We start from the raw sequence: 14,223 nt of genomic DNA, 5'->3' as shown, positions 1-14,223 counted from the left end.
GGAATACATTTAGGTAACGCAAGATGTTGTGCTGGAGAATTTAATGGTTTACCAGGTATACTCTAAAAATAAAACCCTTAAAAATATTTCATATTGATGATGGATCGTATGTTAACATTTTTGGTATTCTGAGCAGATTTTATTGCAAGCATATATTTTGTTATGAACGTGTTTAGTGGGACACCGTACTCTTGACTGACTTTCCAATTACATTAACAAGGTCTTGAAGCGATTCGGCTATCGGTAGTGTATCGTATGCATATTTCAGATTTTTAATTGAGGTTTCGTTAATTCTGACCATATAAGGCTTTATTCAAGATGTCTTCCGAATATATATATACATATATATATACATATATATATATATATATATATATATATATATATATATATATATATATATATATATATATATATATATATATATATATATATAAAGAATTGCGGAGAGCAGAGAACCCTGATAAACCCCTCATTTCTACATCTTCGGTTCTCATTCCATCTATTTGCACTTCAGCTCCTTGCTAAACTGGATTTACGCATTAGTGTTTAACAGTCCCGCTTAAGCTTAAACGTATTAGAAAACCCAAATAACTCCAAAATTAGATGTTAGAAAACTGAAAGAAGCTGATATAAAAACAAACTCCAACAGAAAATATACGAAAACTTTGATAAATTAGATACTAACACCTACGAGATCAACCAACAATGGGAAACATTAAAAAACTGTCTCGTCGTTCCATGCCAAGAGGTATTCAAAGAACCGATAAGAAAGAGAGACAACTGGATGACCGACGAAATACTCGGCAGGATGGATCAAAGAAGATAAGCCAAGAACAAAGACAGTCACAATTACAAAATCATTAATAATGAAATCAGAAAAATGATAAGAGAGGCAAAGGGGAAAAATGTTGAGATCAGAACAAATACGACCTATTCAACCTACATAAAAAGGTTAAAGAAATGGCAGGGCTGCAAAAAAGAAACCACAACACAACTATTTTAGATAAAAATGGAAATACTATAATCGAAATTGCCAGGGCCACTTTCATAAAGATGAGGAAATTCTTCTGCAACAGCATCCCTCTCCGATTAAGAATGCTAAGGGGCTACGTATTTAATACGTAATAATAAGAATATTATACGGTGTAGAGGCCTGGATTCTCAATCAGAACAATATAAAAAATATTGAAAGTTTCGAGATGTGGTGCTACCGTCGAATGCTGAAGATAAGTTGGGTCGAAAGAGCTACAAACTTTGAAGTAATGCGAAGGATAGGAAAAGACCCAGAAATTTTGTCAACGATCAAACGAAGAAAACTCGAATATTTAGGTCACCTGATGAGAGGACATAAATACGCATTACTTCAAAATATAATGCAAGGAAAAATAGAAGGAAAACGGAATCCAGGCCGTAGAAGAATGTCATGGTTGCGTAATTTTAGAGAGTGGTTTGGCTGTACCAATCATGAACTCTTTAGGTCAGCTGTAAACAAGGTCAGGATAGCCTTGATGATTTCCAATCTCCGATAGGAGTGGCACAAGAAGACGAAGAAGGCCGATAACGAAAGAGGAAACCTACAAGACATATCTTTCGAGGACAGAGAAACAAGTATAGCAATTACAAAAGAAGAAATATTGTATGCACTAAAGAACACCAGAAACGAAAAAAGCCCGGGGCCAGATCAACTGCGTATTGATATCCTTAAAATAATAGATGAGTACGTGGATGTCCTCTTAAAGCTCTTTAATGAAATTTATCAGTCGGGTGACATACCCAATGAATGGTTGACCTCAAAATTTATTTGTCTCCCAAAAAAGAAAAATGCTAGAGAATGCACCGACCACAAGCCTGATGTCTCACACACTTAAAATATTTTTAAACATCACCATAAACGCATTTACCAAATACTTGATGTGGATATTGAAGAAACCCAATTTGAATTCCGTAGAGGCGTAGTACCCGTGAAGCTCTATTTACATTCAAGGTACTAATCCAGAAATGCTTGGATGTGAATCAAGATATGTACGTCTGTTTCATAGATTACAACATGGCTTTCGATTAAGTCCGCCACAAACAGCCAATAGACGTCCTCAAAGCAAAACAATTACGATACCTTCGAATTATAACAAATCTATATTATAAACATCAGGCACAAAAGATTACTCCAAAGAAATCAAAGTTCGAATAGAGAAAGCACGAACAAACTTCAATAAAATGAGAAAGGTACTTTGTGCAAGAGAACTGAAATTAGACTTGAGAGTTAGGCTGGCAAGGTGTTATATTTTCTCAACTCTGCTTTACGGGATAGAAGCATGGACACTTAATCCGTCTACAATCAAAAGGTTAGAAGCATTTGAACTATGGGTGTATAGAAGAATCCTGAAGATATCATGGACCGAGCATGTAACAAACAATGAAGTCATGAGAACAATCAACAAAAGAATGGAAATATTTTAAACCATTAACACACGAAAGCTGCAATACTTGGGGAATGTTATGCGTAATGAAAGATACAACATACTTCAATTAATTATACAAGGGAAAATCCAGGGCAAGAGAAGTGTAGAAAGGAGAAGAATCTCATAGTTCATCTCCATCGAACTATTCAGAGCGGCCGCATCTAGGATCAGAATAGCCATGACGATTGCCAACCTCCATCGCGGAGATAGCACGTAAAGAAGAAGAAGTAGTTTGGCGTAATCGTGTAAATAAGAAACATAAAATTAAAAAAACCATTTATTATCTACCAAATACATACTAAAAAAAACTAATTTAAAAAATAAAAAACTTCAGTCGTAACTTTGGAAGTTAACATTTTATATTATATGTATTACCATTTCTTAGTTTTCACAATTTGTCTCTGGTATGATTCAACTTTTCAAGAAAAAAAGTTCATAAGTTGGAACGACATATATTAAATTGTTTTAACAAAACATGTTTTTAAATCTAATGTGTACAAAGTTAAAATTAAAGTACATATTATAACCATATGATCTATCCATTAAATTTAACAAATAAAACATTTTCTTAACCATACAAATTTCCTGGAAATTCTTGATCGGACAAGTCGTCTGGTTCTTGATCAGAATCAGGAGACTTCTGACGTTTTCTTCCATAAGCCCGTTTACTTGTTGTAGGGAGTTGATCCGTCTCTCCATGTAATAAGGAATTTCTGTACAAAAGAAGAGGTTGCCAATCTTCGCCCCTACTACTGGGCATTCCTAAAAATTGGTATAACTTAGCAAAACAAGTAATTTTGTAATTAAAATTAATAAACGTGTTGTAAAATAATCGTTTTATTTGGGAATTCTAATCTAAACTTGACTTCACAGACGGAAGAACTGTTAAAACCACAGAAGATACGTTCTGTCATCTGTCACTTTTAGACCGGGACAACTAAAAACAAATCCTAAAGTCGTTTTAAATGTCAGCATATTTTGATCAAAACGCATTTAACTTGTACATCTTTTTGTATGCGTTTTTTTCGTAATAGACCTTTTGTGACGAGCGCATGCGCAGCGCATGTTGAAACAATAGATTGGTACTGTTTTTTATTAACATGTTAGGCATCATTACTTGTTTACTATACAAATATAATATCTATAATTTTTTATTCTAATATATGATGTCAATCGATTTTTATTACTTGCTGAAATATATTAATACAGCTATTATTATAGTGTATAATCAATAAAGTAGATCATTTACTATTTTAAGGCTAAAAATGAAAAATAACCATGACTGAATATTATTTAATACAAATAAAGGATTTAGAAAATTTATAAAATAATATGCATGTCTTTAAATCTTATTGTACAAATGTAATAATAATTGATTGAAAAAAATTATTTGCTAATTGAGGCACTTTTTTCTTTATTTTTGTAATTTTTTTCAATAACTATATTTTCTTTAGTATTTATTTATCGTAATTATGTGTTCACACCTTTGACAAACACCTTTTATGATCTTCCTCCAAGACGACTATATACGTGGAAATCTCCCCAGGATACTCCAGATCACACAGTACGAAATCAAGTAGACTATATTCTTATTAACAAACGATTTAGAAACTCTATAACATCTGTTAAAGCGTACCCGGGATCCGACATAAATTCGGACCACAATCCACTTATCGCCAAAATGAAACTTAGTTTAAAGAAAGTTCAAAGACCAAAAATTATGAAGTACGATATTAACCAACTGAAAAATAAAACAGCAAAGGAAAAGGTACAAAAACGCTTAAAAGAAAAAACGTGGGCTCGTACAGAAAAACCATGGGCCCGTACAGAAACAGATAACACAGATGTAGAACTAGAAAATTTGCACAAAGTAAGTCAAGAAATAACAGAGAAATACTTAAAACCTGAAAGAACAAATAAAAAGGAATGGATGACGGAAGAGATTCTATGTATGATGGAAGACAGAAGAAACGCTAAAGATAATAAGAATTACTACAACAACATAAATAACGAAAAAAAGGGCTATTAAAATAGCAAAAGAAAATTGGTTTAGCTCAAAGTGTACAGAGATAGAGTCATTACAACAAAAACATGATTCATTTAACCTCCATAAAAAGATTAAAGAAGCGGCAGGCTTATATAAACACAAGAACACTGGATTCCTGACAGATAATCAGGGAAACATAGTACTGGAAATAGAGCATAAAAAAGATATTTGGATTAAATACGTGGAAAAAACTTTTGAAGATATACGAAGTAACACTGGTATTACAACAAACACCAATTGCGAATCTGGACCACCATTTACAGTCGAAGAAGTAAAATATGCCATCAAAAGCACCAAAGATGGTAAAGCAGTAGGCCCTGATAATTTTCACTCAGAATTCTTAAAACTTATGGACTATGATGGCATAAAATGGTTGACCAATATATTTAACAGTATATATGATACGGGCGTGGTTCCCCAAGAGTGGTTAGTGTCAACTTTTATAAATCTTCCAAAAAAACCCAATGCGAGAAAGTGCGAAGACTATAGAATTATAAGCCTTATGAGCCATTTACTTAAAACATTTCTAAAGGTCATCCACAAAATAATATATACAAAATGTGAGGAACAAATAACAAGAACACAATTCGGATTTCGTGATGCTCTGGGAACACGGGAGGCCCTTTTTGCTGTACAGGTGCTATTTCAGAGATGCAGGGATGTGAATTGTGACATATACGTATGCTTTATAGATTACCAGAAGGCATTTGACAGAGTAAAACATGACAAATTAATGACTCTAATGCAAGAAATTGGAATTGACAACAAAGATCTTAGAATCATCAGAAACATTTACTACAATCAAACGGCCAAAATCAAAATAGAAGACCAGTTAACTGATAAAATTACAATAGAACGTGGAGTACGACAGGGCTGTATTTTGTCTCCATTGTTGTTCAATATTTATTCTGAATGGGTATTTAAGGAAGCTTTAGACGGTTGTGCGAAAGGAATACTAATAAACGGTGAATGGTTGAATAACATTAGATATGCAGATGACACTATAGTTTTTGCCGATAATCTGAATGACTTACAGATATTAACAAATCGCATAACAGAAGTCAGCAACAGATACGGACTAGCTCTTAACATAAAGAAAACCAAATTTATGACAATTAGTAAAAAACCAATACTAAACGCTCAACTTACAATCAACCAACAGAATATCGAAAGAGTCGAGCAATATACATATCTAGGCACCAATTTAAATAGCCAATGGGACCACTCAACAGAAATTAAACAGCGAATAATAAAAGCAAAAGCAGCATTCGTTAGAATGAGAACTATTTTCAACAGTCGAGACATATCATTAAAAACAAAATGCCGTCTATTGAACTGCTACATATTCACAGTTCTGCTCTACGGAATGGAAGCATGGACACTGACTGTTGCATTTATGAATCGGCTCGAAGCTTTCGAAATGTGGTGTTATAGGCGCATCTTACGTATATCCTGGGTTGACAGAGTTACTAATGTGGAGGTCCTGCGTAGAATGGGGAAAGAATGTAAAATTCTCATGACCGTCAAAACTAAAAAGTTGGAATATCTAGGACATGTAATGAGAAATCAAGAACGTTACGGCCTTCTCCAGCTGATTCTCCAAGGGAAAGTAAATGGTAAGAGAGGACCGGGAAGAAGACGCATTTCCTGGCTTCAAAATTTACGAAAGTGGTATAACACGACTACCACTGAACTGTTCCGCGCTGCAATAAACAAAGTAAAGATAGCCGTGATGATCGCCAACATCCGGAACGGATAGACACTTTAAGAAGAAGATGTGTTCACAGGTACTTTGTTATTTATATTACTAACCTACCCTAACAGTACGAAAAAACGGCTGATACTAACGCATGCGCACAAAAAAATTGTGATGAAATATATATTAAATGAACTGCAAAGCCTGACTATTAAATTAATTTATTATTACTAACAATAATAACTCTACCTGTTGTAATTCTTTTATCCAAAAAGCCCATGACAACTCGTTTGTCTTGCTTCAGCAATTTATTTGTAAATTCCGTTAATATTTCCAAAAAGGATAAGTTCGGCGGCGGACCAGTCGGATCATCTGATATATTCTCTGAAGCTGTCACTGCAAATATAATACCTGCTCTGTGTAAAGCTGTAATAGCTTCTCGGTTTTTGACGGCGTCCAAACCAAAGGACAGCGCAAATCGTTTTGCCAATTCCTAAAAAATACATGTTTAAAGTAATTATTTAGAGCAAAATGTATTGATGTATTGCATGAATTTCAAAGATTTCGATATTATAGGGTAGGTGAGAGTAGGGAGACTTAGGACAAAAAATGAATTTTATTTTTTATAAATTATAACATTTGCAATTTAAAGATAATATGTGCAAGTAAATTGTGTGTCATTTAGCTAATCTTGCCATACTTTTCATGCTTCCAAAATTTTACTTAAAATGTTTAGATGTATTTAAATAAAATAGTGTAAACTGTCTCACCGCTCCCTAGGTAAGGGAGCGTTGAGACAGGTTATAGGGAGCGTTGAGACAGATTATAGGGAGCATTGAGACATTGTAAGCTTTTGGAGAATGTTTATTAATTATTGAAAAAATAAAAACATAAAGAAAGTTTACAACGCAAGATGTTTATTATTTATTAATCAACAACGGAAACTGTATATTAAAGTGATATAAGGTTGAATACTCGAATAAATGAATTTTAATCAAATAAAAGGCAGATATTGAGTACAGTTTTTATTAAATCTTGCCCAAGTACTTTCGCTCCTAGAGCATCTTCAGGGGCATCTGAAATAAGCCATTTTTATCTTTCGAGCATTTCCTTCAGCCTCCATAGCGTCTTTTTCTGGCGTGTCGGTAAGAATCTTTGAAGAACCCCGTTTTCACTTTGTAATACGCTTTAGTGGACCTGTCTTCGGAAGCGGTCGCAAAATTTATGGACTAACAAAATTTTGTTTAGTATTGACATTGTTCTCTTGTACGTGGGCTTTTGACGTTGCAGTTTACACTCTAGAATGTTTACAGGATTCGAAATTTCCTCTTGCATGCCTGTTTTCGGTAAAGATGATGCATCTTCTAGAATTGTACTTGATGTTTCCAGTGGTCGATCGGTCACTGCGCTAGACATAAAATCAATTTCAGTAAACACATCGCGATTGAAAGGATAAATGCCGGTCGCCGAAAAACCAGATACAATATTCTTGGGTGTGAGAGCTAATTCGAACGATTGACTAGCTAAAGCAGCAATGTTGTAAATGGTCAAGCTTTGACCTGGATTTGAAACCATCCATGATGCACACTGAGAATTATAATAATTTTTAAAGGGGAACGCAGTGTGTTGGAAACGTAAGCATCACAATTCCATTTTCTTTTGCTTTCTTTAGGGACTCAACGGAAATATGGCTCTCGTGGTTATCGATTAGCAGCAATACTTCCATTTTCCATGTTTTCCATTGAACAACCGGCATGTTTTATGAAGTGGTCCAGGAAAACAACAGTTTTCGGAAGACATCCATCCACTGGGATGAGCAACACCAACACTTCTTGGTAAACCACCACTTAACGTCTAGTCCTTAAAATTAACTCTGGCAAAGATGAAAAATGGTGGAATTAATCTCCCTCCAGCACTAGTACCACAACAGGCAGTTACTAATGTGCCTCGTTCAGCAGACGTGATGTATCCAACTTGTTTAACACCCCTCGCTGCCAGAACTTTGGGTGGTTTATATAAGGTAGCCTTGTCTCATCAATACTCCAGATCTGATGAGGTTCAAACTTTTCGCGGTTTAGTACTGATTCTAAATTATTGAAAAACGTGGTAACATTTGTTTGATTGAAACTCGTACATCGTGACAAACTGGTTGACTCTGGAGTTCTCAGCGATAACACATAGTGGCGATGTCTAAAACCGTGATACCAATCATAGCCAGCAATGCAACATTAATATGCAATAACACAAAATTAACGATTACTTAACAAACACTTTAATCATTAAATGACATCTAAAAGAATCAGTTACATTTTAACAGAAACTGGTGTAAATGAGCATTATTCGTTTAAAAAATACTAGTAGTCCAGTGAATCAAGTGTTTAACCAGAATGTTAAGTCATTGTATTTTATAAAACGCTATTTGAGGAGACATGAGATGTTTCAGGAAGACATGAGACGTCTCATGTCTCATGTCCAGTGAATCAAGTGTTTAACCAGAATATTAAGTCATTTTATTTTATAAAACGCTATTTTTTGGAGACAGGAGATGTTTCAGGAAGACATGAGACGTCTCATGTCTCCCTATATAGCATTTCATCAAATAATCTAACATAAAATTCTTGTTAAACTTTTAATTTATCAGATAATTAAACAAATAATTCAACATACCTGCTGTCACAATACCTGAAAACTCCACTCGAATTTTCACTTACCCTTACTACAAACTACAACGATATCACCAGATTAGGATTTACTTTCGGCGTAACTTCTACACGTGTACTAACAACAACGTTCTGCTAATCATTGTCGCCGTTACGCTGGCAGAGTAGGGAGAGACTTGACTCAAGTTATGAACCAGTAACCAAAAGATGGCACTGTTTACCCGATTTTAGGAAATTAATGTAGTGTCTCATTCCTCCCTTGCCTTGTCTCAAGTCTCCCTAGTCTCCCCTAGGAGGAGTGAACAATACAATTTTTTTTATTTCGACTGGATTAATTATGCAATAACACAAAAGAGGCACTGATTTATTTTTTAACTACAAATTTTCTTAAACTTACCTTTAAAGCAAAAAATTCTTCATGTTGTCTTGTATTCTTTCCCGTGCTTAACTTTTGCACCTCATTAAACATCATATTTAAGCTCAAGCACATGGTTAGTGCACAGTTTACTTTATTAATTTCTCTAGCTTTACTTAAAGTTGCTTTTATTATATCTCCATATTCGTTATAGTATTTAACATAGTGTTTGAAGACATCAGCACCAGCTTTTGTTGGCATTATGTTGTAGACTATCAGCTTACAGTAGGCGGCCAAAAAGTTACGACGTTTGTGGAGACCTTCAATGCGAAGTTCGTCGTGTTCTGAATCTTGTACGGGAACAAATACATACCTACAATGTTATTTATTTTAAAGAAATATATTTTATATTATATCACTGGAAAATTGGAATTAAACAATACACAAAGGAGTATAGTTTTGTATCTCAGAGAATCTGGATCATCACTACTAACTTGTTTGAAACTGAGACTTGCATTATCTTATATATAATTGCCAAGTGTTTCCACGAAAAAATTAAGTTTTTGTAGATTTCCAATACGAGGGACCATGAGTTTTGAACAAACTAATTTCAGTTAAAGGTTTATTTATATTGTACTAGCTGATACGGCGAACTGCGTACCGCCTTAGAATTAAATAATGTGTCTAAAAAATTAACAGAAAATAAATTAAAAAAAAAAACATTCAACCATATTATGCATGAAAAAAATTGCATCAATTTAATACTTTCTGATAAAAATATTTTTATTTTTTTTGCGTAAAATAAAAATACAACGATGATGGTTTTCCGAATAATTGCCCATGCGCAAAACATGGAAACTTAATTAATTTCGCAAACTTCCAACGGTTGGCTTTGTGATTTGTTTATTGTCATTGCAGAAGCCAAAAGCACGGTTGGTTGAAATTATCAGTATACGCGGGATCAAGACATCCTCTCCTTTGTATTTTTCCTTGATGATCCTTGGTGATATAATGTTACAGACATTATTCATTAGCCTTTTCAGTCAGTCTCATTCCATTGCAGAGTAGAGGTTGATTATTGTTACGCAGCATAATGACAATTGATCCTACTTTTAATCGTAAATTGTTAAGTGGAAGTCCAGGCAATGCCATTAAATTCAAAAACTCTGTAGGATTCAAAACAACTGACTTGAATGAAAACAACTCTGTCACACTAATTTCGCTATTCAAAAGTAGGGTTTGGTGATAGAAGGGTGACAAATTAAGGGTTGTACGTATTATCTAATGCCACATTATAAAAAAATAAAAGTAACAAATTTTGTTCCAAAAATAAAGAAAAATGTTTGGGGTGGACCACCCTTATCAGACCTATCTAATATACATGAAAAATTTCATAAAAATCAGTCACACCATTTCGGAGGAGTATGGCAACTAACTCCGTGACACTAATATGGCTATTAAACAATAGGGATTGGTGATAGAAGGGTGAAAATTAAGGGGTTGTATGTATTTTTTAATGTCACATCAATAAAAAATAAAAATAATAAATTTTGTCCAAAAAATTTAAAAAAAAATGTTCGGTGTGAGGCACTCTTACTTCTTAGAGGTATGAAAAATAAATTACGACCTATTTCCAGACCTACCGAATTGATATATATATATATATATATATATATATATATATATATATATATATATATATATAAATATATATATATATATATATATATATATATATATATATAAATATATATATATATATATATATATATATATATATAAATATATATATATATATATATATATATATATATATATATATATATATATATATATATATTCAGCCGTTTCGGAGAAGTAGGGTTTCACATGACAACATGTGGTGTTCCCCAGCAGTCATCCATCCAAGTAGTAACCGCAACCGTTAATGCTTTGACTTCTGTGATCGAACGAAGCTTTTTGTTTATTTTTGATGACGTATTCCAATTTAATTCGTATTTATACAGGTTGTCAACTAATAAAAACACTTACGTTTGAACAAATTCGTTTAATAATGCCTGAAGATTCACATCTGGTCGACAGATTAATTCACTTAAAGATGTTGAACTTCCTTGTAATTGTTCACTGAAAACTATCAGAAGATCGCACAAGCCAACATATGCTTCCTCCTAAAAATATAGAATTTATTTAGTCAATATACAAAAATAGTTTTGTTTTTGACAAGTCAAAGGAATAGTGAAAAGTTTTACATACATACATATAAAATTTTTGCGAATTAACATTACAAACCGATATTTAATAAATAAAAATATAAAAACATGAAATATCATCATAATAGGCAAATACCCTGACCAAACTAGTACTATTGTGTAAAAGATGTACTTAAGTACTCCGTTTTAATAGAAACAATGTTTCAAAAAGTGTGATTTGATTTTAAGTTAAACGATAACAAGTGAAGACTTTTTACTTCATCTGGCAAAAAGTTATACAAACCAACATCAATCGAATTTTTTATGCTCTTTGTCAACCTAAAACGTTGCGCTCTAATAGCATCTCTAAATCTTATATTGTGATCATGGAAGTTGGAGTTTATATTAAACTTACCTTTGTTGGCATGAATTTCAGTCAGCGTCTCATATATATATATATATATATATATATATATATATATATATATATATATATATATATATATATATATATATATATATATATAAAGAGGTAATAAAGAGGTTCTACAAAGGGCTAACGTTATTCGGAAACTCTTATTCTTCTTCTTCAAGTGCCATCTCCGCGGCGGAGGTCGGCAATCATCATAGCTATTCGGACTTTTGAGACGGCTGCTCTGAAAAGTTCATTTGATGTACATCCGTACCACTCTCTCAGGTTGCGCAGCCATGACATTCTACGCCTCCCTATGCTTCTCTTTCCTTGGATCTTTCCCTGCATAATCAGTTGGAGCAAGGTGTATTTCTCTCCACGTGTAATATGTCCGAGATATTCCAATTTTCTTCTTTTAATTATATTTAAAACTTCTATTTCTTTATTCATCCTTCTCAGAACCTCTTTGTTTGTGACGTGTTCTGTTAACTATCTGATCTAACTCTTATTAACAACTACAATATGCCGAAAAATTTTCTATCTAGGTCACATTTTTAGAGGTAACCAGTATCGTATATTACAACTAATAACAAAGGGCAAAATAGAAGTACGAAAAAGAGTTAGTAGAAAACAAGAATCATGGTTGAAGAACCTTAGCGATTGGATGGGTATCCGCAGTGCCAACCAACATTTTAAACTTGTGCAGATGATTGCCAATGTCAAGAAGACCAGGCAACATAAATAAAGAAGAAGAAGAAGGCGATATATTAAATTCAATGAAAATATTTATAAAATACGTTAATTAAAAATATCCGTAAGTCTAATGTAAAAAAAATGATATACATACCTTAATTAAAATATGTGGTGAAGACTTAATGAGCATTTGTGAAGCTTCAATGAAATCGTCCAGTTTATCTCTCATGTCTTGAATTCCAGAGTGAGTTAAACCACCTCCTTCGACAGCTACCTCCAAGTCTCTAAGACCCCATAAAAGGTAATAATAGCAGGAACTTAAACAATACTTAAGGGCTTCGGGAGGTAAGTTAGTCTCAGAATCCTATAAAAAATAATAATATTCTATCAATACTCCTACTAGACATATAGCTTGATAGTTGTTATAGTTGGTCATACTATAATAATCTTCAATCTACCAATGCTAAGATAAACTAAACAAAGAAAAGTTTAGTACTTTGAACCAGAACTGTAAGTGCTAAGTGACTACTTAACTACTGCGATCAAGACAACAATTCATAAAAAAAAGTAAAAATGTAAACAACTTACAATTCTTGAATGATCTTAATGCTCAAAAAACTCACAAAAAGTAGAAAGCCTGATTTATGTAGTCATTATTTGATATTCAAGTACAGTTGTCCCTTGATAATCCGATAGGCATGGGACCAAAGGGGTGTTGGATTACCAAAAGTGTCCGGATTACCGAAAGTGATTATATATGTGGCAATGTTTTGCTAGCAGTAGCCTACAATATTCTTAAATTTTGTGAGTAAAATGCTACTCAGATTAATATGCAAATGAAACACCCATTTCGACTAACTAAAACATGTTTATTAAAGGAAATATGGAAGCTAATAAATTTAATGTACATACAGGATGATAGATTTTTCATCCTGTGCTTCCTGGGTCACGTGCTCATCAGATTCTGCCATTTCTGTAATTATTTCTTCAACTGTTAGCAATGAGATTGTCATAAAAAATCCGCTCTTGTAAAGCTTATCTTGATTCTGATGAATTAGTCATATCGTTACAAATTTGAAGGGCAGCATCTAGTACAACTTGCACAGGTTGGTCATTGGATTCTTTGCTAACTTCTACTGGAAGAAGTCGATTGTTGGGACAAATATTCTTCAGTGTAGTAGGCTTGACTTGCTGCCAGGCAAACGCAGCATTAATAACCGCATCTTTGATGTTGAAGTTTTTCAAAATTGAAGTGGTGTCAGAATTGGGGTTGACTTAAAATATCCACAAGGAGTTGTTTCTTGAGAGTTTTAGTAACGTTTTGATCCATGGGCTGAATTAATGCAGTAGTATTTTTCGGTAAGTACATTGCCTCGATAATATCCATCGGCAGTTTCGATTTTTAATTCCCCTTATCAGTATGTCCTGGAGCATTGTCTAACAAGAGGAGGGCTTTCTCTGGCAGTTTCTTTTTTTCTTAGCTCATCTTTAACTTGTGGGACAAAACTGTTCTTGCACCAATCCAGAAAAACTTCTTTTGTCACACAAGCACGGTTTTGCCACATGAACGTTATTGGTAGCTTCTCAATTTTAACATTTTTGAAGCCACTAGGTTTTTTGGACTCACCCACGATTAGCAATTTCAGTTTGTGGGATCCTGATGCATTCGCGCATACCATGAGTGTGAGAAGTTCTTTCTGAAATTTTCT

General features: G+C 33.5%; 1 protein-coding gene across 1 annotated transcript in view; it reads right to left on the bottom strand.

The window, feature by feature from the left end:
- Positions 1-2,725: 2,725 nt before the first annotated feature.
- SA1 (stromal antigen) overlaps positions 2,726-14,223 on the bottom strand; it is a 31,492-nt gene continuing 19,994 nt past the window's right edge. The window contains exons 8-12 of the mRNA XM_072541206.1: positions 12,669-12,878; positions 11,252-11,388; positions 9,263-9,593; positions 6,455-6,698; positions 2,726-3,224 (exon numbers count right to left, since the gene is read on the bottom strand). Coding sequence (XP_072397307.1) covers positions 3,031-3,224; positions 6,455-6,698; positions 9,263-9,593; positions 11,252-11,388; positions 12,669-12,878 — 1,116 coding nt within the window. The 3' untranslated portion in view covers positions 2,726-3,030. The remainder of the gene's footprint in view (positions 3,225-6,454; positions 6,699-9,262; positions 9,594-11,251; positions 11,389-12,668; positions 12,879-14,223) is intronic.

The sequence above is a fragment of the Diabrotica undecimpunctata genome, chromosome 8, assembly GCF_040954645.1.
Source record: "Diabrotica undecimpunctata isolate CICGRU chromosome 8, icDiaUnde3, whole genome shotgun sequence".
Taxonomy (NCBI): domain Eukaryota; kingdom Metazoa; phylum Arthropoda; class Insecta; order Coleoptera; family Chrysomelidae; genus Diabrotica; species Diabrotica undecimpunctata.
Note: the sequence above shows the minus strand (reverse complement) of the source record. Positions and strands in the feature narration are given on the sequence as shown.